Source organism: Geotrypetes seraphini, chromosome 11 (genome assembly GCF_902459505.1).
Source record: "Geotrypetes seraphini chromosome 11, aGeoSer1.1, whole genome shotgun sequence".
NCBI lineage: Eukaryota > Metazoa > Chordata > Amphibia > Gymnophiona > Dermophiidae > Geotrypetes > Geotrypetes seraphini.
Window position 1 is genome coordinate 72,706,493 of NC_047094.1, and position 27,788 is coordinate 72,734,280.

The following is a 27,788-nucleotide window of genomic DNA, read 5'->3' on the forward strand; positions in this document are numbered from 1 at the left end:
CAATCCTTTTCAATAAACACATGCAGCCAGTCAATTAATTTTGATATCTTGGTGTAATCATAGATTCAGCCTTTTCATTTTCTGCACAGATATCAGCAGATAGAGCAACTTTTAAACTGAGATGGGAGGAAAGCTGATAGTCGTTCAGGAGTGGATGGTTCGGTGTGGAGTATCCTTGAAGGGTACTATTGAAACGGGATATTTAGTGAGTCCCAATAGAGAGGTTTCAATAATGGTGAAAGAAAGCCAGGAGTGTTTAAGAGGAAGAAAAAGTAAAGAACTAAAATTATCCCTGTCATCTTTTCAGCAGCCTGTAGATACAAGAACAAAAAACACAATTTGAAGTGTCTGTATACAAATGCTAGAACCTAAAAATTAGGCAAGTTAGAGTATAAAGCACTGAATGATGAGGTAGATATAATAGGCATCTCAGAGATCTGGTGGAAGAAGGACAATCAATGGGACACTGTGTTACCTGGGTACAAATTATATTGCAAGGATAGAGTAGATCAAATTGGAGGGGGGGTTGTACTATATGTTAGAGGGAATTGAATCGAACAAAATAAACATTCTACATGACGTAGATAGCAGCGTGGAATCCATGTTACTGCTATTTATTACTACTATTTCTTCTGTAGCATTACTAGACGCAAAGCAGTACTGTATATTAAACATGCAAGAGACAGTCCCTGCTCGAAAGAGCTTAAAATCTAATTATGACAGACACAGTGGACAAAAAGGTGAATCGATATAAGCTGCTCATGTAGAGAAATACAAAGGGATGTTGAAAAATGACCACTATTCAGAGAGGAAAGGGAGCAACTAGATGGACGGAGTGGACTTTGAAGAAGGAGAAGCAGTGAGACTGATGTAGGTGAAGAGGTAGAAATCTCCAGGAGGGTGATAGTAGCAGCCCAATTCCTCCATGACCTGTTGGGCAAGGGATGTGGAAGAAGTAGTAACTTCCAAGACATAGGCCAGTGACTGAAACAGTCTTCATGGTGGAACTAGATTTCGGTTAGTGCAAGCAAGTGGAAGGAATGAGAGATACAGAGGTCATGGATGTAAGTGAAATTGTTGGAGATAGAGCGGACATTCTACTGGAGACATGAGGAGGAGAGGAACAGAAATGAGGTTGGAGAAATTGCAGTTAGATCTGCATGAGTAGGATGAGAGTTGAGTAGGAGAGCCAGGATTTGGGTTGATGCCCCCAGCAGTGAACAAAAAGAGGAGTAGAATAGTACGAAGTAGAGTAGGAGAGGAGTCACAGCGGGGGCTGGAGCCTTAGAGAGCCCTGCAGAAAATGGATGGTATCCAGATGAGTGGCTAGCAAGCTCTTCAGGGGATTAGGGCCCATACAAGAAAGACCGGCAATCTGGACTTGGAAAGAAGACACCACAAGACCTTTCATTAGGCTGTCCTGAAGGAACTCCACAGTATGAGGAACTGATGGGATAGATGGATCCTCATGCTTCTGGATAACATCTCCAAGCCTTCGCATAAGCCACCACCGTGAACGACTTCTTGCTGCGAAGAAGAGTGGCAACAATGGCCAAAGAATAGCCCTTGCTAACTAAGGCAGGGCGCTCAATAGCTAGGGCGTAAGACCAAAGAGGTCCGGATCCTGCTGCACAATCAGGCCCTACATGAGAAGGCAAGGATGACAAAGGAGCCAGAACCCCTGATCCTGCTGCAGTCAAACCAGGTTGGCATACCACGGACACCTCAGCTGCCTCGGCAAGTCAGACACGACTAGGATCCTATGGGCTGCTATCCATCTCAACAGATGCCCAATCATGGGCTACAGAGGAAATATATACAGAAGATCTTACTGCAAACAGGGCCTTCGCTGCCGGCCTCATGATGTCAACTGAAGAACCGATCCACTTTCTTGTTGGCTGCTGATGCCATGAGGTCAAATGTTGGATGACTCCAGTGTTCCACTATGCAGTCAAATGCTCTTTGGGACAGGGACCACTCCCCGGGGTCTGATGACTAAGATAATCTGCCTGGACATTGTCCACTCTGGCCATGTGTACAGCTTAAAGCACCACAAGATGTGTCTCTCCACCTATTGGAAGAGAAGCTGGGCCTCCATGCTCAGGGAGATGCTCCTGGTGCCCCCCCCTGGCGATTGATGTATGCTATCGCCTTGGCGTTGTCCAAGAATACGAGGATGGCCCGATGCTGGAGATGACTCTTGAAGTGGAGGAGAGCCCGTTGAATCGCCCAAAGTGTCAGGCGATTGATCGACCACTTCTATTCAGAGAGGGTCCATCAGTCCTGAACAGAAATGTCCATGCAAACAGCCCCCCAGCCTCTGAGACTGGCATCCTTCGTGAGGATAATAAACTTAGAAATCCAGAGGGAAAGACCCCTAGACAGAGAGAGAAGGTATAGCCACCAGGATAAACTGTTCTGAGTCACTGTTGTCTACGGCTCAAGAGGGGCTCAAGAGTAACAAGGCTTCCCAAGCTCTGGCGAGTATTGGAAAATAACCCATTAGTCTAGGAATAGAATGTGGATTTACAAGAAAAAAGATTAGCAAAGGTAAGAACCTAATCTTTCATTCAATTCCTATGAGCGTCGGAGCATATACCTCACTGGCCAGCACTAAAATGCTCTACCGTGGCTTGTTAAAAGGGGGCCCTAAACACAGCGCATTCATTTACTGATTTCATCTTGTTAGAATTGTAAATCCCAATTTTTCTATAAATGCTTATTTGACAGTCTATAATCATTTAACCTCCACCATTATTTTGTGCAAAATAAACTTTTCAAAAAACTATATATAAATAGGATGTATCTGGTAATCACTGTTCTTTGAAAAAGGGTACAATTCCACAGAAAAGTTGATGCAATCACATTTCAAGTCAAAGTTCTTCTGTGGCAAAATTTCAAATCATTTAAGAATAGACAAAAACAAATTTTTGCAAAATTAATATGTACATGACCGCAAATACTCAGGGGCTCATGATTGAAAGAGAAAAACGTCCAAAAACTGGCCTAAGTCGGAACTTGGACGAACATTTCTCAAAAACGTCCAAGCGCCGATAATAAAACTGGGTTTTGGACGTGTTTCTAAACGACCTAGGTCTTCATAGTGCCGCTCAATGTCCAAAGCTAAACGGGGCGTTTTGGGAGACGTGTCGAAGGCGGGAGTTGGGCGGGATGTGGGCCGGCTTAGACTTAGTCATACAGCATATATAACCGAAAGTTATACAGCCCAGGATCGACGGAACTTGGACTTTGTGACTTAGACCATGTAAAACATGGTCTAAGTCACAAACACCCACCTAAACTTGCCAGATAAGCACTGAAAACACATAACACAGACCCCCACACACTACCCCAATGATCACCAACCCCCCCACCCCCATAAAAATTTTATTCACAACTTTAAATTTCAGCCTCCAGACCATCATCACCTGGCCGCCTGGCATAGGAAAGCCTAGTCGTCCAGCCCAGAGGCAGCTTAAGTCGTCTTGGGGATGGGTTAGGGACCCATAGAGAGGAGGACCCATGCCCATAAGCCCCTATAATCACTGCATTGATACTTAAACATGTGCACTCTCCTATATACCCCCAAAACCCTTTTATACTGGTATATAAGTGGCTCCTGCATCCATAAGGGCTATTGGGGTGGTAGATAAGTGGGTCTAGGGGATTCTGGAGGTGGTTTGGGGGCTCACTGTCACCTATAAGGGAGCTGTAGTGAGGAGAAGCCATGGCACCCTTTTTGTGAAGTTCACAGCAGTGCCCTGTAAGGTACCCCACTATTTAGGTGGCATGTCCTCCCACGTCCAACAGGGCTTGTTCTAGGCGTTTTGGACTTGAACGGAAAGTTGGATAGAAATGTGGTATAAAGATGGACGATTTAGCAGCTTGGACGATCAGATCGGCAGGACGTATAATTAGACAATTTTCGAAAGTAAGAAAAAGTTGGACGTATCTTTCAAAAATGTGTCTTAGGCTCTTTTTAACTTTGGACGACTTGCAAGATGGATGTAAACGGACTTAGAACATAAGAACATAAGAACATAAGTAGTCGCCTCCGCCAGGGCAGACCAGAGGTCCATCCCGCCCAGCGGTCCGCTCACGCGGCGGCCCATCAGGCATATTGCCTGAGCAGCAGTCCCTGACTAATTTTATACCTACCTCTACATTTATCTCTAAACCTTCCACTGCTCTTATCTGTACCCCTCAATCCCTTTGTCCTCCAGGAACCTATCCAGGTCTTCCTTGAAACCCTGTACTGTGCTATTTCCTATCACGGCTTCCGGAAGGGTGTTCCATGTGTCCACCACCCTCTGTGTGAAAAAAAATTTCCTTGCGTTTGTTCTAAACCTGTCCCCCTTAGACGTCCCTTTCGATTATGCCCCTCTCGGTGTATAAAAGAAATAAATACATGTGTGCATATATGAAGTCCTTGCTTACCCTGGAGTAATTGTGAAGAATGCAAATATGCTTTCTCTAAAAGAAAAAAAAAACTTTTAAAAAAAGGAATTCCTTGTATTGCTTTGAAATTTTGCAGCAGCAGATAACTGTGCCCCTACACAGATCATGTTGGGTTTTCCGAGGAATTATATGAGCTGTACACTGTTTTCAAGAAACAGTGCTTGCCAGATGAGGCCTATTTATATGTAGTTTTTTGAAAAGATTATTTTGCACAAAATCTGCAAACCACCAAATGACGTTTCTATTCCCACTAGAGAATGACACGGTGAAAAAATTGGTCCCCGTCACCGCCCCGTCCCCGTCTCACCATCCTCTGCACCGCCCCGTCACCGCCATTCCCTTCACCGCCCCGTCACCGCCACTGCCACCCCATTCACCGCCCCGTCACCGCCACTGCAACCCCATTCACCGCCCCGTCACCGTCACCGCTGCATATATAAAAGCCTCAAACGGGTACGATTTTAAATACTTTTCTTTATTTACGTATAAAGGAAACATTCTTTAAAACTTTAAAACTTAGTTAAATATTAGTTAATAACTATACAAAAACAAACACGACATGTACTTTTAATGCTTACAATGTTAGCCTACATGGTAAGTAGACGCGGCCGCTGTACCTAATCGCGGCAAATCGTGTACCTAATCGTGTACCAAATCGTGTACCTAATCGCGGTCACTATGCTAATCGTGATTAGCATAGTGACCGCGGCTACGGCTGCAAGTCTCCCCTCCCCCCAGCGATCACGGCAGGAGGGCACCCAACCCCTCCTGTAGACCCCCCCCAACGGCCCTCCCGACAATCGCAGCAGAAGGGTACCCAACCCCTCCTGCCGGTCCTCCCAATGGCCTCCCCTAAGATCGCCGGCAGGAGGGTACCCAACCCCTCCTGCTGGACCCCCCCCAACGAACCCTCCCACCCCGGAACCCCCTTAGTCTTACTTTCCAAGTTGGACCGGACGGCTCCTCACACGTATCGCCAGCAGGCTTGCCTCCGTCCAAATGAGGCGGGCCCGCCCCTACCCTGCCCAACCCACAGGATCCTAGGGCCTGATTGGTCTAGGCACCTAAAGCCACTCCCGCTATAGGAGGGCCTTAGGTGCTTGGGCCAATCAGGCCCTAGGATCCTGTGGGTTAGGCAGGGGAGGGGAGGGGCGGGCCCGCCTCATTTGGACGGAGGCAGGCCTGCTGGCCAGACGAGCGAGGAGCTGTCCGGTCCAACTTGGAAAGTAAGACTAAGGGTGGTGTTTCGGGATGGCGGGGTTTGTTGGGGGAGGGTCCGGCAGGAGGGGTTGGGCACCCTCCTATTGGCGATATAGGGGGCCGTTGGGGGGGCCGGCAGGAGGGGTTGGGCACCCTCCTACCAGTGATCATAGGGGGGCTGTTGGGGAGCTGGCAGGAGGGGTTGGATATCCTCCTGCTGCGATCGTCGGGAGGGCCGTTGGGGGGGGGTTGGGGTAGGCAGGAGGGGATGGGTACCCTCCTGCCGCGATCGTTGGGGAGGGCTGGTTCTGTCGGCATGAAGGGCTGAGCACCTTCCTACCGGCGATCGTCGTGGGGGGGGGGCGGGTTCTATTGGCAGGAAGGGTTGATCTGACAAATGAGGAGCCAGTATATTGGGGGGCGGAGTCAATGCGGCAACGTGCAGGTGAAACACAGGTAAATAGCGGTTCCTAGAAGGGGGGACATTGTCCTGCGGGGACAAATCTATTCACCGTTTTTGCGGGCGGTGAAAGGATTTGTCCCCGCGTCTGCGGCGATTTGCTAATGAGGTCACCATAACCCGCAGCCAAACCGCAGCCACGCAGCGGTTCGCTGCGGGGATCGCTCCCCGTGTCATTCTCTAATTCCCACTACATACCGAGCTACTGGAATCGTCTACCCCCGCAGATCAGATCCTTTGAAGGACTCCTCAACTTTAGGAAAACAATAAAAATATATCTCTTCACCTAACCCCTTGCCTTTCACTATAAAAAAAAATGTACATTGGTACCAGAACCTGTTATGTGTCACGTAAAGAAAGCTTGTAAGGTAAAATCTTGTATTATAACTATAGCAAATCCAACCTGTAAACTGTCTGTGTGTCAATTAGAATAAAAATTGTACTGGAAAACTTATACTGTAGGAATAACCAGGGTAAATTATAACCAGTAAACTGTATATTATGTCTATTAGTATTAGACCCTTAATACTGTATGTGTCTAGCTAGGAAAAAACTTGTATTGGAAACTTGTACTGAAATTATGGCAAATTTAGTGTAAATTATAACCTGTTAACTATATACTATGTATGTTTAATCTGTATGTTTAATTCTTTTGGGACAACAGGATAGAAATCAAAATAAATTAATAAATTAAAGACGGTCTTAAATGATTTTATAGAAAAATTGGGACTTACGATTCTAACAAGATGAAAGCAGTAAATAAGTGTGCTGTGATAAGCACTGTGACTCACTGTCCCTTATATGATGATCCCACCTCACTACAAAAAGACAAACCTGAAAAAACATTTATAAGAACTATCATTATTTTGATTTGCAGTTTTTAAAAAAAATTCTTTATATGTCTTTAGTGATTTAGAGGTTTTTGTGATATTTAAGCCTTCACTTCCTTTAAGATGAAATACATCTTGGGGTTAATAGTTCAACACACTCCATGGGATGTCTCAGCCTTCTAGCTGCCTTACGGAATATGATGTGAAAGAGTATTGCCTTAGTAATGATTCTGATATTAAGGGATATGCCCGGGACACTATATATTGGAAACTATTCAAATAAAGTGGAAAATTATTTCCCTGAGGAGTGGGGATGAAGGAAGAGAGAAAATCTGTAGAGCCTAGGGCCATGCCCCACCCCCACCTCACAAATGAGTCACAGGCAGCCCACCGATTCTCAAGTAGCTCCAAGAAGGAAGGACCATGCTGGGTTTCCCATCTCAGTCCTCTGTCATGCATGCATATTCCAACTATTTTCTTTTCAGAATGTAAATGTAGCTAGTTTCAGCCATGAAACTGAGGAAGCTGATCTCATAAATGAGAAACCGCCCCGAACTCCTGATCTGGTATCTGATGAAGAGATGCCTGGAATGTCCATGTCACACCATGAAGAAGATTACAGTGGCTCCACTGATGAAGATGTCCCAGGTAAGAAAGCCATAAACTCTTTTGGCCAGGAACCCTGCAAGCATATATTCCCTTCTATGATACTGAGCATATGAACTGCTGCTCTACAATAGGGTAGATACTCGTTATCATATAAGTCAATTTACAGCAATTAATATTTGGATAAGTCTCCTATTCAGAGATTTTCAACATTTATATGGAGAGCATGGGTTGAATATCTATGGAACCCTTTTACTAAAGCATATCATGCACTAATGATTAGCCTATAGAAATAAAATGAGCTTCTTGGCATTTAAGGGCTCCTATTTCACACTACTTTTCATTTTATCAACCCATTCTAGAATGCATAGGTTGTGTCTATTAGCTAGCAGATGGAGACTGAGACTTAACAGCTGTGAGGTTTGTGCAATAAAAGGTTCTACACAATCATCACCCACCAGTATTCTCTGTCTCCAGCAGATGGTGACGGACAGCTCCTGGGCCCAGCTGAAGAACTGGTCACCCAATGGCGCTCAGCTAAAAGGACAAGAATTCGGGGAACACAAGCTTTTGCTGCTTGGATACTTGGAAGAGTCCAGGTTTCTCTCCACTTCCATGTCTTCTGTCCTTTTTAAGTTAGTGGAGTTGGAGTTTCTCGTCTTTATCATTTTTATTTTGAGGAGGGTTTAAAGAAAAAAGTATCAAAACTATAGAGATGAATGGTGACAGGATGATGCTCATGATTTCACTCGCAGCCCCCAAGGAAATTGTGTCAGAAGCAACACTTGACTTGAAGGGAATAATTAATTCTCAGCAGTATAAAGAGAAGTAGGAATTTGGCAGTGATTGTACAGGTTTTTCTTTAGCCCAAAGGGGGTGTGGATCGTGCTACTGCACTACAAGCATAGACCATGGTTTGTTGGCGTTCAAAGATTTCCACATTCAGCTAACTCATGTCAGGAGTGGTATTTGTACTTTTGACTCGCAGGTTCTGCAGGAGTTTAAAAACAGCTATGTGGAAGTTGGGTTACAGTTCAGCCTCAACTTTCCAACCATAGATGTGGAGGCACTGACAGAAGTGACAGAAAGATGCTTCCAGTGTAACAGTTATCTTTACAGTTCCCGTGGGCATTATGGTTCTTGCTGGTAAGAACTGTCTGTACTGCCTTCCCATTCTTCTTTGTCAAGAGTCAGCTAAGACAGATACCTTTAAGCAGTATTTGCCAGTTCTTTCAACTAAGAAAGACATCAATGTGTCTCACAGAATGGCTGAAGAAGAAGCCATCTTGCTTTAGGGCATAGAGTCGCTCGAAGGAAGGAAAGGTGACTAGTGGAGTCCCTCAGGGTTCGGTGCTGGGGCCAATCCTGTTCAATATGTATGTAAGTGACATTGCTGAAGGGTTAGAAGGAAAAGTGTGCCTTTTTGCAGATGATACCAAGATTTGTAACAGAGTAGACACCGTAGAGGGAGTGGAAAATATGAAAAAGGATCTGCAAAAGTTAGAGGAATGGTCTAATGCCTGGCAACTAAAATTCAATGCAAAGAAATGCAGAGTAATGCATTTGGGGATTAATAATAGGAAGGAACCGTATATGCTGGGAGGAGAGAAGCTGATATGCACGGACGGGGAGAGGGACCTTGGGGTGATAGTGTCCGAAGATCTAAAGGCGAAAAAACAGTGTGACAAGGCAGTGGCTGCTGCCAGAAGGATTCTGGGCTGTATAAAGAGAGGCGTAGTCAGTAGAAGGAAGAAGGTGTTGATGCCCCTGTACAGGTCATTGGTGAGGCCCCACTTGGAGTATTGTGTTCAGTTTTGGAGACCGTATCTGGCGAAAGACGTAAGAAGACTTGAGGCGGTCCAGAGGAGGGCGACGAAAATGATAGGAGGCTTGCGCCAGAAGACGTATGAGGAGAGACTGGAAGCCCTGAATATGTATACCCTAGAGCACAGGTGTCAAAGTCGGTCCTCCAGGGCCAGAATCCAGTCGGGTTTTCAGGATTTCCCCAATGAATCTGCATGAGATCTATTTGCATGCACTGCTTTCAATGCACATTCATTGGGGAAATCCAGAAAACCCGACTGGATTCCGGCCCTCGAGGAGGGACTTTGACACCCCTGCCCTAGAGGAAAGGAGAGACAGGGGAGATATGATTCAGACGTTCAAATACTTAAAGGGTATTAACGTAGAACAAAATCTTTTCCAGAGAAAGGAAAATGGTAAAACCAGAGGACATAATTTGAGGTTGAGGGGTGGTAGATTCAGGGGCAATGTTAGGAAATTCTACTTTACGGAGAGGGTGGTGGATGCCTGGAATGCGCTCCCGAGAGAGGTGGTGGAGAGTAAAACTGTGACTGAGTTCAAAGAAGCGTGGGATGAACACAGAAGATTTAGAATCAGAAAATAATATTAAAGATTGAACTAGGCCAGTTACTGGGCAGACTTGTACGGTCTGTGTCTGTGCATGGCCGTTTGGAGGAGGATGGGCAGGGGAGGGCTTCAATGGCTGGGAGGGTGTAGATGGGCTGGAGTAAGTCTTAACAGAGATTTCGGCAGTTGGAACCCAAGCACAGTACCGGGAAAAGCTTTGGATTCTCGCCCAGAAATAGCTAAGAAGAAAAAAAAAAAAATTTAAATTGAATCAGGTTGGGCAGACTGGATGGACCATTCGGGTCTTTATCTGCCATCATCTACTATGTTACTATGTCACTCCTTTATCAAGCTCAGCTTTTACAGAATCAAGAAGAAGGGACTCCATCTTCTATACAATCCATAGGGAGGTTTTCCCTGGAAAATATTCTTATGCAAAGCTTTCATATGTGATGTTATCAGGGACTATATAGAGGCCCAGTATTTGGTGATCACCTTGAAGAAGAAGAGCCAACTCAGTGGCTTTTATGGACTTCTCGCGTTATATCAAGCACTGGAAATGAATACATAACACTGTGGATAGCAAGTTTGGAGGATTCAGAGGTTTGCTCAGTGATATCAGTGAATTCTAACTGTTAGAGCAGAGCCATTTTTTACACGTTCCTTTGCTGAAATCTTAGAAGAAGGAGAGATTCTTGTTGCTGAAGATAACGACCCTATGGTGGACCACCTGTTTTGGCTAGAGGAGCTCCTAGGGATGATCTCGCATGCTTTGGAGCCTCAGATATTGTAGATCTTGCAGTCCAGGAGTCTTGAGGCATCAGGATACCCTGGTTCCACAGGCAGTTGAAGCTCATATCTTATGGGATACTCCAGAGTCTGGGTTTAGAGTTGGAAGAGCTATGGGTAAATTCTTCCATGCCTTCAGACTCGCATCTGGCTTGCCCATTCTGTTGGCCCTGCACTGTCTTCCAGATCTGAACTTCTTTGCCACTTGTCAATATGTGCATGACATCAGCCGCTAGAACTAATGCCAGACCTTTTGCTGCTGCAGGTCATATCCTACCAGCTGTGCGTGGCCTATGCTGTCATGTCCTGTGCTCCGAAGATAATTGAGGAGCAACAGTCCTACACCAGAGACTTCACCAGTCTCACCATTTCCAAAGCTGCTCTTTACCTCTGAATTTTAGAACCATGGGAACAGCAGCAATCCTCTCAAGCATATGGAGAAGAAGGAGGCAAGTGGGAATGACCTAGCTCCATAAGGGTTTAACACTACTCGCTGTATGGAACAGCCTCATAAGAACATAAGAATTATCATAATGGGACAGACCAAAGGTCCATCAAGCTCAGCATTCTGTTTCTGACAGTATCTAACCCAGGTCCCCAAGTACCTAGCTAGATCCCAAGTAGTAAAACAGATTTTATGCTGCTTATCCTAGGAATTAGCAATGGATTTCCCCAGGACATCTCAATAATAGCCTATGGACTTCTCGTTTAGGAAATTTATCCAAACCTTTTTTAAACCCTGCTAAACTAACTGATTTTACCACATTCTCTGGCAACAAATTCCAGAGTTTAATTATATGTTGTTTGAAGAAATATTTTCTCTGGTTTGTTTTAAATCTACTACTTAGTAGCTTCATTGCATGCCCCCTGATCCTGGTATTTTTGGAAAGAGTAAACAAGCAATTCACATCTAACATTTCCACTCCACTCAGTATTTTCTGGACCCCTATCGTATCACCCCTGAGCCATCTCTTCTCCAAGCTGAAGAGCCCTATACACTTTAGCCTTTCCTCATAGAGAAGTCATCCCATTCCTTTTATTATTTTCATCATCCTTCTCTGCACCGTTTCTAATTCCGCAACATATTTTTTGAAATACAGCGACAAGAATTGCACACAGTATTCGAGGTATGGCCATACCATAGAGCAATACAAGGGCATTATACTATTTTCATCTTTGTTTTCCATTCCTTTCCCTTTAATTCCTAACATTCTATTTACTTTCTTAGCCGCCACCACATATTGAGTTGAAGATTTCAATGTATCCTTAACGATGATACCTAGATCCTTTTTCTGGGCAGTGACTCCTAATGTGGAACCCTGCATCACATAGCTATAATTTTTGTTCCTCTTTCCCACATGCATCACTTTGCACTTGCTCACATTAAATGTCATCTGCCATTTTTGACGCCCAGTCTTGCAAGGTCCATTTGAAATTTTTCACAATTCTCTTAAGATTTAACAACTTTGTGTCATCACAAAATGTAATTATCTCACTAGTTATTCCTATCTCTAGCAGTGATCCCAGCACAGACCTCTGGAGAATCCCACTATTTACTCTTCTCCATTGAGAATATTGACCATTTAAACCTACTCTGTCTTTCAACCAGTTCTTAATCCATAATAGGACATTACCTCCTATCCCATGACTCTCTAATTTCCTCAGAAGTCTTTCATGAGGTATTTTGTCAAATGCCTTTTGAAAATCCAAATACACGATAACAACCAACTCACCTTTATCCACATGTTCATTCACTCTTCAAAGAAATGCAGTAGATTGGTGAGACAAGATTTTCCTTGACTAAATCCATGTTAGCTTTCTCTTATTAATCCATTCTTATATATATATATATATATATATATATATATATATATATATATATATGTTTCTCTCATTTTGTTCTCGATAATAGTCTCTATTATTTTGTCCGGCACCAACATCCAACTCACCGGTCTATAATTACCTCTGGAACCCTTTTTAAAAATCAACATCTCATTGGCCACTCTCCAGTCTTCCAGTACTATGCTGGATTTTAGAGAAAAATTACAAATTACTAACAATAGCTCTGCAAGTTCATTTTTCAATTCCATCATGACTCTGGGATGTATACCATCCGGTCCAGGCAATTTGCTACAGTTCCATTTGTTAAATTGACCCATTATATCTTCCAGTGTTAATAGAAATTTGTTTTGAGTTTCTCCGATTCATCAGAACTGAATACCATTTTTGGCACCGGTAACTCTCCGATGGATAAACAAAGGAGCAGAGAAGACCAGACCTTCAAACTAAAACTTTTTATGGCACAAATAGGAAGTGGAACAAGAAAATCAGACCCGACACAGACTGTATTTTGGCTATAAAGCCTGCATCAAGAGTCCTACAAATAACAAATAGTATATTTATAAATATATAAACAATATGTTTATGTTTATTAAAACTCTTTATATACCGCTTAGGCTACAAATAAGATCAAAGCGGTTTACAAAATAATTCAAAGTAATGAAAAAGAACATTAAAAATAGGAAAGGAAAAAGAAAATCAAACACACACAAAATTAATGTAAATAACTTAATCCTTACATACTTACATAAATACTTCATATGCAGATTGACAGAGGGTTTCAATTAGCTGAACATGGGAAAGCTAATTGAAAATAATGAGCCTTCAAATGTCTTTTAAAATTTATTAAATATTCCTCTTTTCTCAACTCTGAATTGACTTTCCCCAGTCATTAGTAGCGGTATAGAAGCTCGCAATAAAAAAAATAAATGGTAAACTGTTCATAGAACTGGGACCAAATAAAAAAAATGCATAATTTCTAGTTGATGTCAAATGAGCCTTAGAAATATGGAGTAAAGCTACTCTTATTGTCATTCAGTGATCTTAATAATCGCCAGAGTGTAAAATAATACTAAAGTCGAAAGATAAGGAGGCTGTAACTCAAACAATGCTTTATGAGCTTACATCAAAATTTTAAACTTAATTCTATATTCTATTGGCAGCCAATGAGATTTTAAATACAAAGGCATTACATGATCCCTAATATGTAAATTACCTAGTAGCCAAATGGTACTATTCTGCAAAGTTTGTAAACATTTTAATTGCCCTGCCATTATCCCTTCATAAACCAAATTATCATAATCCAATTTCGATAACACAAAAGCGGTTGGATCGTCTTTTTAGTCTGTTTGCGGGTCCTTGGAAGGGGTGTGGTGCTTCCAAGGCTACGATTACACGCAGGTTCAAGGAGATTATCGCTCCGGCGTACCTTCTCCAAAAGAAACCTGTTCCGGGTTTTCTCAAAGCTCATTCTATTCGTGGTCAGGCAGCCTCTTGGGGTGAGAGTTCGCTGGTGCCTCCAGTGGATATCTGTAAAGTGACTGGTCTTCACTCCATTACTTTGTTCATCACTACTGTGTGGACATTCAGTCGCATCATGATGCGGTGTTTGGGGAGCGTGTGCTTGTGGCGGCCCTCAGGGGTTCCACCCATGATGGTTACTGCTTTGGTACATCCCATCCATTCTGTACCAGTCTGGATGGATGCTAAACAGTGAGAAATTAGGTTCTTACCTGTTAATTTTCTTTCTTTTAGTTCCTCCAGACTGGCACAGACCTCACCCTGTCATGTTGTTTGGTGTTTTTTTGCATAGAGCATGATTTGTTTTTGTCTTGGTTGTTGGGGAGTATAATAAGAGCAGCGGCATTTGGTTCATCTGATTTAGCTGGTAAACTGTGGGGACGTTTTTGAAGGTTCTTGTTCTAATCAGTATCCAACAGTGTCCGATTCATATACTTATTTTGTCTTCTCCATGTGAGAGTGTAGTTGGTATGTTGGCGTGTTTCAGCCTATTTAGTTTCTGCTTGGCTATTCGTCAGACTGATTGTAGATGGGACTGCAGAGCCCACTTGTATTACTGCCAAAAGTCATTACACTTCCCCCTCCCCATTCGTGGTTTCCCTACTCGTGATTTCACATAATTGCAATTTTTTATTTTTTTTTTTTGGGGGGGGGAGGAGGCAAAAAAACCCATATTTTTGTCTTCCCCCCCCAGCATCCTGGCCTTACCTGGTGGTCTAGCTGGTTTTTGGGGCAGGAGCAGTCTTCCTATGCTCCTGCCCCGTGCAGATAGCCATTAGGAAATGGCTGTGGGGAGTTCCCGTAGTCTCTCGAGAGACTACGGGAACTCCCCACAGCCATTTCTTAATGGCTATCTGCACAGGGCAAGGAGCGTAGGAAGATCGCTCCTGCCCCAAAAACCAGCTAGACCACCAGGTAAGGCCGGGATGCCAGGGGAAGGCGGAAGGGAGGCGGGGATGGGTCAGAACTCAATATTCGCGGTTTTTCGCCATACACGGTCCGGCTTTGCTCCTATCCAACCGTGAATAACGAGGGAGAAGTGTATGTCTCAGTCTCCACCTGCCGGCAGAGGAACATAAACCCATCCATTCTATGTCGGCCTGGAGGGACTAAAAGAAAGAAGATTAGCAGGTCAAAATCTAATTTCTCCTTTCAGGGGTGGGGAAGGGGATCAATGCAGAAGTTGACTCAGGGTGCCACAGTCCCTTAAGCTGGCCCTGGGGAGGGGGCTCCAGTGGTCAGACTAGAAAGATATCCTTCCCTTCCCTGACCTCAAGGAGGAACAAATGCTAACAGACTTTTGATTAGACCTATCTCAAGCCTGAGTTGTCTCTTTGGATGCTGTGCTTATAATTTTACATTATTTATTTATTTAGATTTAGATCCCGTCCTCCCCAAAGAGCTCAGAACGGGTTACAGTTTATGTACATTTTTTTTTTTTTTTGCAATATATCTTCATATAGGATTACTTATTGATGCTGGTGAAGGGTTGAGAGAGTAACTAGGCAAAAAGGTAGGCTTTTACACTATGGATCATCTTTTTCATTCATCTCTTATACTATTGATCTTTTACTCTTTCTTTTCTGTCCAGAGCAGCATGACAGCAAAGAGGAAGACTCTGGCGGAGACACGGAGGATGAGCTGAGGAGGTAGGTGTTAGTTTGGTTAATGCATTTAAGAAGCCCTAGTAGCAGAGATATACCGTATTTTCACGCATATAACGCGCGCGTTATACGCGTTTTTACCTACCGCGCATACCCCTCGCGCGTTATACGCGTGAGCGCGGTATACAAAATTTTTTTTACATAGTTCCCACCCCGCCCGACGCCCGATTCACCCCCCCAGCAGGACCGCTCGCACCCCCACCCCGAACGACCGCTCGCACGCGCTCCCACCCGCACCCGCATCCACGATCGGAGCAAGAGGGAGCCCAAGCCCTCTTGCCCGGCCGACTCCCCAACTCCCCGACAATATCGGGCCAGGAGGGAACCCAAACCCTCCTGGCCACGGCGACCCCCTAACCCCACCCCGCACTACATTACGGGCAGGAGGGATCCCAGGCCCTCCTGCCCTCGACGCAAACCCCCCTCCCTCCAACGACCGTCCCCCCCCCAAGAACCTCCGACCGCCCCCCCAGCCGACCCGCGACCCCCCTGGCCGACCCCCACGACACCCCCACCCCCCTTCCCCGTACCTTTGGTAGTTGGCCGGACAGACGGGAGCCAAACCTGCCTGTCCGGCAGGCAGCCAACGACGGAATGAGGCCGGATTGGCCCATCCGTCCCAAAGCTCCGCCTACTGGTGGGACCTAAGGCTCCAGGGCCTCTTCTGATTGGCCCACGCGCCTTAGGCCCCACCAGTAGGCGGAGCTTTGGGACGGATGGGCCAATCCGACCTCATTCCGTCGTTGGCTGCCTGCCGGACAGGCGGGTTTGGCTCCCGTCTGTCCGGCCAACTACCAAAGATACGGGGAAGAGGGGTGGGGGTGTCGTGGGGGTCGGCCAGGGGGGTCGCGGGTCGGCTGGGGGGGCGGTCGGAGGTTCTTGGGGGGGGGAGGTCGTTGGAGGGAGGGGGGTTTGCGTCGAGGGCAGGAGGGCCTGGGATCCCTCCTGCCCGTAATGTAGTGCGGGGTGGGAGTAGGGGGTCGCCGTGGCCAAGAGGGTTTGGGCTCCCTCCTGGCCCGATATTGTCGGGGAGTTGGGGAGTCAGCGGGGCAAGAGGGCTTGGGCTCCCTTTTGCCGCAATCGTGTCGGGGGGGGGCAAGAGGGCTTGAGCTCCCTCTTGCCCCGATCGTGTCGGGGGTGCCGCGGTTGGCTGGGGCAAGAGGACGGGAGTGCGTGCGAGCGATCCTTCGGGGTGGGGGTGCGAGCGGTCCTGCGTTGGGGTGAATCGGATGTCGGGGGGGGGATCAGGTTTTCAGGGTGGGGACAGGACTTCAAGGGGGAGAGGAGAGTCGGGGCGGGGGAGAGGAGAGTCGGAGCGGGCGAAAGGAGAGTCGGGGTGGCCAGAGGAGAGTCGGGGCGGGCGAAAGGAGAGTCGAGCGGCGACAGGAGAGTCGGGCAGCATGCGCGGTATATGGGTGTGCGCGGTATACAAAAGTTTTTGTACATAAAATCGTGGTTTCTGCGCGCTATACCCGTGTTCGCGTTTTACACGGGTGCGCGTTATCTGCGTGAAAATACGGTAATTCAAGATCAAAGAACATTGGGTATTTTAACAGTGGCTCCCTGTGACTCAGTATCAAATCTTAAGATTTAGTTGTTAATTCAGAAAGTATTCCAGAATAATGCCCCCTTCTTATTTGACTTTTATTTTGAAAATATATGGACCGGCAAGGCCTCTTCACTTAGAAGAACCTCAGTTGTTAACTATTTCTGCAGTTCACAGATTTCATTTTTGCTGCAACAAGAAATTGTGCTTTTTCTGCTGTAGAACCTACTATGTGGAATCAGCTACCTTATTTAAATTTAAAGTTATTGACAGATACCACTGTTTGTTAAAGAAACAGACAAACAGCTAAATACTGTTCCATTGCAATAGGGATGGTATGCTGATTCTTATGTTTGGCCATGCCTGTTCGTGAACATTCTGCAGAAGATGTCAATCATAGTTTTTCAGCTCTTCCTCCTTCTCCCTAGTATCTGCTGCCCACTTCAGTTGTTTCTTCTGTTTTACATGGCTCAAGGAACTGCGTTGCCTGCTTGGAGATGAGCAGATTTTAGTCTGAAACCGGCAAGTGAATCCTACGGGGCCTTGTACAGCCAGCCTGCTGAAAATTTGTGGAGCTCTGGGTTCGAGCCCTCAGCATTTACTTGCTTCCATGACTTGGTCAGGAGCTTGAGCGCAAGCTATTAGGCATCAATAGCGTCCTTCGGGGCGCTTATGGTGAAGGCTGCAGTTTTGCCTCCCCTTCTTCCTTTCATTATTTATTGCGGCCCGGGGAGTGGAGGCTCAGTCCGACTAAGTTTCAACTGACACCCCAAAGATCTCAGCGTGGCATCTGACTGGCAGCTTAAGGTAGAGAATCCTTCCAGTTCCAGCTACTCTTTCAAGGAGCTGTGGCTCCATTTTCCCTGCACATGGTCTGAGTACAGACTGTAACAGCCTATGGGAAAATCGGGAGGGGGGGAGAGAGAGATCAGAAAAACTGTGTTTTGACTGTTTCTGCAGCTAGGGCTTTGTCTCACGCCCCTCTAAAATCCTATTTTTTTGTTTTTGTTCAGCCCTCAAGCATTTTTAAGCCATTTTTGGCATCAAAATGCTGCCATCGCTGCCATCTTGGATTTCCCAGTTTTATTCTAAGTTCTCAAACATCTTTAAAACACCTCATGTTGCCTCAAAATTGGTAGGAATGGAGTCCTCAGATCCTAATACCTTTATATCATGCCTTATTTGTGCTGGATGGGCAGCTGAAGAGCACCCTTGTGCCATGTGCCGCACAGCATAGGATGGAGGGGTGGGAGATTCAGGCTTAGCCCCTCTGCAGGGCTCTAGGGCTAGAGAAAAGCAGATCGTCCTGTCAGGTGGAATGAAACATCTTCTAGAATCCCAGGACAGCATCTCTGCACACTGTAAGTGTGTAGATGCTTCGCAGCCCAAGAAAAGGCGCGTTTGCTCTACCCTAAGGGATAAAGAGACTTGCGCTCTCAGGCATTTACCCTAGAGTTCATTAAACTCCTCTGGCAGGCATATGCACAAGGCAGAAATTCGCCAGTCAAATCTGCAGGCGAGTGGACCAGTGCACAGACCTCGCTGGAGACCCAGAGCTCTTCCTCCCTGAAAGCGGAGGCTATGTTGGACTATGATGGTCCATCGGACAGGGACTCAAAGGACATGGGGTCGGATTTGATCCCTTTACTGTCCCAAAGTGAAGCTTCCCTGATGGGAGAAACAGTTTCCCATCCAGAGGACCAGGAGGTATCAGCTATAGATTAGGGGAAGGATCCCTCCATTTGCTGACTTTTTTAAGTCCTGTGTTTTACTGGAGATTTCAAGTCCCTCCGAGAATTGAAAATAGATCCTCCGCAAACCCTGTCTTCCCAGTGTTCTCTTGTGAGTGGAGTCTGGAATCAACCCATGTTTTTTTCTGTGGCACCCAGATATGAGGATCCTAGTTACAGAGCCACAGTTTCTGGTGAAGGGGATCCTGTTTATTTTATATAAAAATAAAGCTGTTATTATTCATATCGAGTCATGGATCACCTGAACAGTGGGTGCCAGCTTTTTCGGCTGGGGGTCTCATTGCAACAGTCACCCAGTACAAAGTCAGTGGATCCCATCTTAATGAGAGTGGTCTATCAACAGACTGGAACTTCAAGCAGTTTGCATGGCGTTGCACCCACTGCAATCTTTGCTGGAGGGCAAAGTAATCAGAGTCTTCTCCAACAATACCATGGTAGTGGCTTATATCAACAGTCAGAAAGGCATCAGGAGTGCTCCTTTCCGACAGGAGGCAAAGGCATTGTTCTGTTGGGCAGAAATACAGGTCTTCCTTCATATTTGTGGTTTTCATGCTATTCATGAATCTCCAAACAGCCTCCCTCCTACCTTCACAGCTTACCTTTGAAGCCCTGAGGGTGTAGCGGTGAAGTGTAGCAGGAGTGATCTTCCTAGACTCCTGCTTTGTGCAGATCTTGGGAGACTGCTGCGGGAACTTGAGGTAGCCATTTTTGATAGCAGATCTGTACAAGGTAGGAGTGTAGGAAAATCATTTCTGCCCTGCTTCACTGCCAGGGCTTTAAAGATAAGCTATGGAGGGGTCTGAGAGGCGAGAGGGTGTCAGGGTGGGGGCCCTAAAGTTATTCGTGATTTTTTTATCGTTAGCAAGGGAGCTGTTTAAGAGGCTTTTGAAGAGACATTATTTTTGCGAAATGAAGCATGGGTGCTGAGCATTTTCACTGAGTAAATTGTATAATATGTTGATGAAATTTATATATGTGTATCTTATGGCTGTTTGTAATGCTTATTGTGAATGTGGTATTGTAACCACCTTGTTAACCCTTTCAGGACCAAGGGACATATTTGTCCCATAACTTTAAAATCCTATAAATTTTGATTGGGATAGTCTACAGTTCTAAATTTGATATGTACGGATTCCATATGATACTGCCTTTATGTAAACAAACTGGTTCCGACATTCATTCATTAGCGTCGTTGCCAGATTGACGAGAAGATTCACTTGCCACACTGTCCATAAGCCAGAAGTGTGATTTTTTAAAATAAAAATAATGATATTTCACAAAAAAAATCAATTTTTTGGCATCTGCAAGCCTTTTTTACCATAAAAATGTCATCAAAACCACAAAAATTGGCCTACGATCCTTATGGTCCTGAAAGGGTTAAAGGGGGGGATATAATTAAATAAACCATAAACATGATGGCTGGTAGACAACTCAACCATCTCTGATTATTGATACTCCTCTCCACCCCCCTAGGATTGTAGACGCTGGTCAAAAGAAGCAAACATCGTTATTGAAAACCATAGCAGACAATCCTTATGGTGGTTCCACAGATGAGAACACAGACATTGAGGAAGAAGAAGCAGACTTTCCTATCCCAGAACTGCCAGGTATGTGCAGCAAGCTTCCTGGGATTAGCAAGGGACAGATGTAATGACATTCCTCCTCTCCAAATACCTCAGCATTAGTGCTCATGCAAATATGACTACTCGCTATCTAAAAATACAGAATTTCCAAAGTTTAGGTTCAAGGAAGACTAGAAGTTTGCAAGCAGTAACATAGTAAATGATAGCAGATAAAGACCCAAATTTTCCATCCAGTATGCCCAACAGTCAAAATCATTATACATTTGTGTTTAAATTCTCTTTTTTTTTTTATATTTCTGGGCAATAGATCAAAGAAGTCTGCCCAGTACTGTTTTTAGGTTTCCACTGCTAGATTTGCCATTGAAGCCCACTCCAGCCATCCTGTCACTGGAGCTTCTATCAAAGTCCTCCCCAATTCATCCTAAACCAAATCGTCATATACCCAGTACCAGCCTTAGTTTGTTTGTTGAAAAATATTTTATTAAACCAGCGTACAAACCAAGAATATAATACAAGAGCTCAATCTCCAAGGCACTAAAAGTGCGACAAAAACAATTCCAGTAGAAAGATACAAGGAAACATTTTCTTTTTTTTTATATTCTTTATTGATTTTCCAACTATCAACAATGCAATAAATAAGTACATGTACATATAATAATTCAAGAAAAGCACATTCATTTTGCAGAAATACATAAACAATCATTTTTACCCCTCCCGCCCACCCAAATGACTAATCAAGAAAAACACAAATACATAGATTCCTTCAATAACCTTTCCCAAGTTAAATTAATGGTATATCCCCACCCCCCTGGACGTGGCATATTCAAAGGGCTAAAATTAAAATCAATAGTCGCTCCTTACAGAATTTTGTCAATGGTTCCCAGACATCTTTAAATTTCCTATAATGTCCCTTATGTAGTGCATTCATACGTTCCAGTTTAAAAGTGTGGCATAAAGATTCCCACCAGAAATTATAATTTAACCAGTCCCAGTTTTTCCAGTTCTTCAAAATAAGTTGTATGGCAACTCCTGTCATGATAAAGAGAAGTTTGTTGTTATGGGAAGTTATTGGGCTTTTAGCCATCATTACCATGCCAAAATAGCACCGCATCATATGTCAATTTCAAGGAAACATTTTCAACATTATATCCCCCACCCCAAGCCCAAAAACCAAACTTCCTCTCTGGTGAAACTGGTGAGGAAAAACTAATCAAAGTATAACCCTCACAAATTCAAGAGTCTACTCATGTGACTGGAGTCAAGGAATTCCAAAAGGGTTCCCACTGGGATTGCAGCTGTCTCCCCTTAGGATATCCAAGTCAGGGACTCGTAATCTCTCCATCTGCAAATATTGAATTAACACCCTCTGCTGCTCCACCAAAGAAGGCTGCGAGGTCAGCCAATGCAATAAGATGGATTTAATTCCCATAAGAAAAGCTGTTTTTTGAAATCCTCGCAAGCCTTTAGGTACTGGGGGCAACACCAGATTGTAACTAATCTCCCATAGGGAAACTGGTAAAGATAAGTGAGACAACATATGAAGATACTGTTTGAGCTTCCCTTCTTGTAACTGCACCCCCAGATCAGCCAACCAGCGCAACATAGGCTTAGAGTAATCAAAGTTGTGCTGCACGTCTTGTAAACTAGGATCATGGAATCATAAAGGTATCTCCACCTGGGCCTCCAGGAAGAGTACTTCCTTAAATTGTTCAAGAAAATCAGAAGTCCAAGTAGAGAAAGGCAAATAATGGATATACTGTAATGGTGTAACTGCCAATATGCATATCCATTGGAGGAGGCCAACCTGAATTCAGACTGCAAAGTATGAAAAGTTTTGATAGACCCGTCCTCCTCAAGCACTTACAGCCTTAAATTCAGCCAGAAGAGTTAGTGAACTTCAAGCACTGGTCACATATATCCATATTTCCAATTCTTTCCTAATAGAGTACAATTATGGACTCATCTAAAATTTCTTCCTACGTATTGAAACGTGACCACTTCTGTTGATAGCATTGCTGAGTAGAGAGGGTTTTCTGGACTGTTCAGAATGCTGCGTTAAAAGTTTTGGGTAATGTGAGAAAGTAATCACAGATTTTCATCTCAACCAAACAATTACTTTGCCTTTGGTTTTTCCTCCTCTTCACTCCTCTCCAACAGAGCAAACACTTCATACCTTGGACTGCAGGAGAGCTTTACTTTTTTACCTCAAAGCAACTGCTCTCTTACGTCAGACAAATCAGCATTTCATTTCCTGTAACCCAGCTACCCAAGGAAAAGCAGCATCAAAAAGAGCTTTATCCTCTTGGATTGCAAAGTGCATTAACTTTTGCTACAGAAAAGCGGAACTTCACTCGCCTGATACAATTGGAGCTCATAAAGTAAGAGCTACAGCTTCTTCAATAGCAAACTTGAAATCCATTCCTATTCAAGATATTTGCAACGCTGCAATTTGGTCCTCGGTTCATATGTTTACAAAGTACTACTTCCTGGATCAGAGTTTAGCTCAAGATTTGCAATTTGGCCAATCAGTCTTACGGAACCTGTTCGCACTGTAATTGCTTTTTCCACCATCCATCTTCATTTTTCAGCTTGGGATTCAACTTCAAGTGTGCCTGCATATCCCTGTTTGTCTACGGAGAAAGCAAAGTTGCTTACCTGTAATAGGTGTTCTCTGTAGACAGCAGGGGAATGCAGCCACACTTGCCTGCCCTCCTTCCCCTCAACTCGCATTTTCTTCCTTGCTAGAGAATAAACTGACAGGCTTAGGGGAGGGGCTGTGAGTGTAGGCACTCCTGCACATGCCCATTAAGCTTTAAAAGCTTACCTAGCTAGAGGAGAGCTTAGGCTTAGTCAAAGAACGTCACTTTCAAGTGTGACTGCATTCCCCTGCTGTCTACGGAGAACATCTGTTACAGGTAAGCAACTTTGCTTTCTGTAGTACTGTTTGGCCAAAATGACCATCTCATCTGGAATAGGATTCTAGACAGTAGTGAGATGTGAAAGTGTGAATTGAGGACCAAATAGCTGCTTTGCAATTTTCATCAATGGGAGTAGAATGTAAGAAAGCTACTGATGCTGCAATAGCTCGGATTTTGTATGCTGTTACACGACCATCAAACTGCAGCCCAGCCTGAGCATAGCAAAAGGAGATGCAGGACGCCAACTATGTGGACATAGTTCTCTTGGTTTCAGGGTTGCGCAAACTGTTAGGATCAAAGGAGACGAACAGTTGAGTTGAAGTCTTATGTGGCTTAGTCCTTTGTATGTAGTAAACCAAGGCACGTTTACAGTCCAAGGTGTGAAGAGCTATTTCTCCAGGATGAGCATGAGGGCTTGGGAAGAAAACTGGAAGCACAGTGGATTGATTGAGATGAAATTCTGTGACCACTTTTGGGAGGAATTTAGGATAGGTGCGGAGTACCACCTTATGATGAAATATTGTGAACAGTGTCGCACACCCGGTATTGGCTAGTCAGAATGGCTACCGGGTGCTGCGCACAAATACAGTTCCTGGACGTGCCTTCGCGAATTGAAAGGCCCTGCTGGTGCTAATAATGTCAGGACACACAAAAATGCTCAGGATATCTGAGTTTTTAAAGATAGCACACTTTATTTAAAACAGTCACTGTGCTCATGTCCCAAATCAAAAAAAGTAAAAGAAAACCAAAAAGAAAGCTCAGTAGTCCAGCTTATTCCAGAGCTAAACATAAGCAGCCCTTTCCTCAGGGTAAGCCTTTATCAGGTAGTCCTTATTATTGAAACTTAAAGACAGTTTGTTATAGCAAGCACACTGTGTTAGCCTGAGTGTATCACAGGCTTCTCCCCTTTTAAACCAGCCAAGCTGGCGGGGGTGGGGAGTTGCTGAATCCACTTAATTAACTTGCCAGAGAATGGCCCCTCTATCCCAACCTTGGATCTTTGTGGATTCAGACCCCACAACTCCCACTGAAAAACAATCAGTAGCTAACGTGTCCTTAACACAAAAAGGCAAACAAAAATTCAAAACAGAGTTCACAGTCCTTAGAGTTTCTTTAGGGTGAGACTTAATAAAAATGCTCACACACACATAGTCCCAGCTAGCACAAGTCCCAGGTGCCTCAAAACACCAATCAGTTTTGTAAGAGAAGAAAAAACATAGAAAAACAACTTAACTTTCTTCCATGCAGTCTTCTCCAAGCTCACAGGTAATATCCATTGCTTCCTCAGGTAGGTTTGTCAAAGGGAAGTTACTCAGGTCCTTCATCTCAATCTCGTTCCCTTGCTGAGCTACGGGAGCAGCACCTGGCCATGAGTCTCCTTCCACGGTTGGATCCAGACTGACTCTTCCCAGCTTGGACTGCTGGTTATGACCAGACTTGAGAAAGCCACGCCCTATCCTGAAAGGGGAATGGGTTGGCTTTTGCTGAGCCTTCTGGTGTTGCTCAATTAGTCTCAGGAGCTGTGTGCTAGATTGATTAAGAGCCTGCCTTCCAGAGTGCTTTTTAGCAGGGACTGTTCTAGGTTCAGGGAAGTTCTCAAACTCATTCTGCTTCCCCTCCCCCCAGGGCTCCTGCTCTTGGGCACTCTCATCAGGGCTAGAATCCTGTTCTCCCCTGCTAGCACTGCTGCTACATTGATCAGCCCTTTTAAAGATTAGGGGTTTTTGTATTTTCTCAGTCACAAACCTGACCTCAGTATCGGGTTTGTGACATACCCCCACCTTTGGTTGATGACTGTCCTCAGGCTTTAAAGGGGACGCAGGGTTCTCCTGTATTCTAGACAAACTATCCACATTTGTACTCAGCCGCCCCGGTCGATGCACAACCTTAAATCGAAAGGTTTGAAGGGCCAAATACCATCGGGTGAGGCGAGCATTATTATTCCTCATCGTATTAAGCCACTTTAATGCTGAGTGATCCGTAACCAACGTGAATTCACGTTCTTGTAAGTAATGCTCTAGAGATTGCATCGCCCACCGGGCGGCCAAGCATTCTAGCTCAACTGTGGCATAGTTTCTCTCGTTGGGGTGTAGCTTCCGACTTAAATATAATATCTGATGTTCCATCCCTTGCACTTCTTGACTAAGTACTGCCCCTAACCCTGTCCCAGAGGCGTCCGTCTGCAGGATTAGTGGTTTCGTAAAGTCAATGGCTTTAAGCACCGGGTCCGTGCACAAGGCCTTTTTTAGGTCCTCTACTGCTTTCCTACCCGTAGCCTCCCACCAGAGGGTATCTGGACGATTCTTTTTTAACATATCCGTGAGGGCCGAAGCCCTGGTGGCAAATGCGGGAATAAACCATTGGTAGTACCCGACCAGTCCTAGAAACCCTCGGAGCTGCTTTTTAGTGTTTGGCAAAGGGTAGTCTTTTATACATCGCACTTTGTCAACCAGGGGCTTAACCTGACCTCTCCCTACGACATACCCCAAGTACTTAACTTCCCTCTGCCCCAAATAGCATTTCTTTGGGTTAATCGTGAATCCCGCCTTCCTCAATGATTCCAAAACAGCCTTTACCTGCTCCAAGTGCTGTGGCCAACTTTGAGAGTATATCACAATATCATCTAAGTAGGCCTCAGCATATTGGTGATGCCCCCTTAGCACTTCTGTGATTCCTCTTTGGCACTAGCAGCGGCACCATGGAGTCCGAACGGCATACGTTTGAATTGATATAAACCATGAGGGGTACTGAAGGCTGTCTTAGGTTTGGCATTAGGTGAAAGGGGGATCTGCCAATAGCCCTTGGTTAGGTCTAGGGTAGAGAGATATTGAGCTTGCCCCAATCGGTCTAATAATTCATCTACCCGCAGCATAGGGAAGGCATCAAACTGTGAAATTTCATTGAGCTGTCTAAAGTCTATGCAAAACCTAGGGGTACCATCAGCCTTGGGCACTATAACGATAGGGCTACACCAAGGGCTTTGGGATGGTTCGATCACCCCCAAGGCTAACATTTCGACCACCAGTTTTTGCACTAAGTCCTTCTTCCCTTCGGATAATCTATAAGGTTTCACCCTTACTATCTTGCCCGGGGTAGTGATTATCTCATGTTTGACTAGCTCGGTACGCCCAGGTATGGGGGAAAACACATCCTGGAACTTCTGTACTAGGGCTTTCAACTGGTCCGCCTATCTGTCAGATCGGTCCCTATGTTGACTCTCTCCGATTGGTCTAGGTCCGCTATTTGGGGTCCTAAGTCATCGTCCTGATTTTGTTCGGCCATCAGGGCCAAAGTTTCTCTGTCCCGCCAGGGCTTCAAGAGGTTGATATGGTATGTCTGGATTCTGTTTTTTTCATCCCGGACCCGATAATCCACTTGATTTAGTTTCTCCACAATAGTGGCCGGTCCTTTCCACTCGGCCAGAAACTTATGTGGATCCGAGGGTACCAAAATCAACACTCTATCACCCACCTTTAAGTGACGGGTTTTGGTCTTCCTGTCATAATAACACTTCTGCCTTTGTTGACCCCATTCTAAGTTGCCCTTACCTATCTGGGCCACCCGTGATAGCCTTTTTCTCAATTGGTCCAAGTAGGAAATAACATTGGCTTCCGCCCCTTCCGGTGACCCCCACTGATCTTTTACAATATCCAGTATACCTCGGGGAGTTCTACCATACAACATCTCAAAGGGGCTTACCCCGAGAGAGTCTTGGACCTTTTCCCGGGCTGCGAACAGCACCAAGGGGACGAAAAGATCCCAATCTTTCCTTTCCTGTCCTAAGGTCTTCTTTAGCATTTGCTTGAGCGTTTGGTTAAAACGTTCAACCATTCCGTTGGCCTGGGGATGGTAGGCCGACGTCTTTATATGTCGGATACCAAACCCTTGCCAAAAACTTTCCATCTCCTTTGAGAGGAAATTACTACCCTGATCTGTCAATACTTCTCTTGGAAACCCCACTGTACAAAACAGTCCTATTAATTCCCTCATAATAGCAGGTGAAGATGTCTTCCGCAACGGGAAAGCCCACGGATATCTGGTGGCCACATCCATGACCACCAGGATAAAACCATGTCCCCGTGGAGTTTTCTCCAGCGGACCCACTATGTCCATTGCCAGCCTGGCTAACGGTTCCTCCACCTTAGGAATGGGAATGAGCGGGGCCCGGGCAGGTTTACTTAAGGACAGTTTTTGGCAGACGGGGCAGGACTTGCAAAAATTGGCCACATCCTGAGACACCCCTGGCCAAAAGA

The 27,788-nt window shown here is 45.0% G+C and overlaps 1 protein-coding gene across 4 annotated transcripts in view; it reads left to right on the top strand.

Annotated features, from left to right (window-relative positions):
- Positions 1–27,788, top strand: part of XRCC1 (X-ray repair cross complementing 1) — a 176,311-nt gene that overhangs the window by 112,836 nt on the left and 35,687 nt on the right. For all 4 annotated transcript variants that reach the window (XM_033963446.1, XM_033963445.1, XM_033963444.1 and 1 more), the window contains exons 13-15: positions 7,434–7,596; positions 15,665–15,722; positions 20,508–20,641. In XM_033963446.1, the coding sequence (XP_033819337.1) occupies positions 7,434–7,596; positions 15,665–15,722; positions 20,508–20,641 (355 nt within the window). The remainder of the gene's footprint in view (positions 1–7,433; positions 7,597–15,664; positions 15,723–20,507; positions 20,642–27,788) is intronic.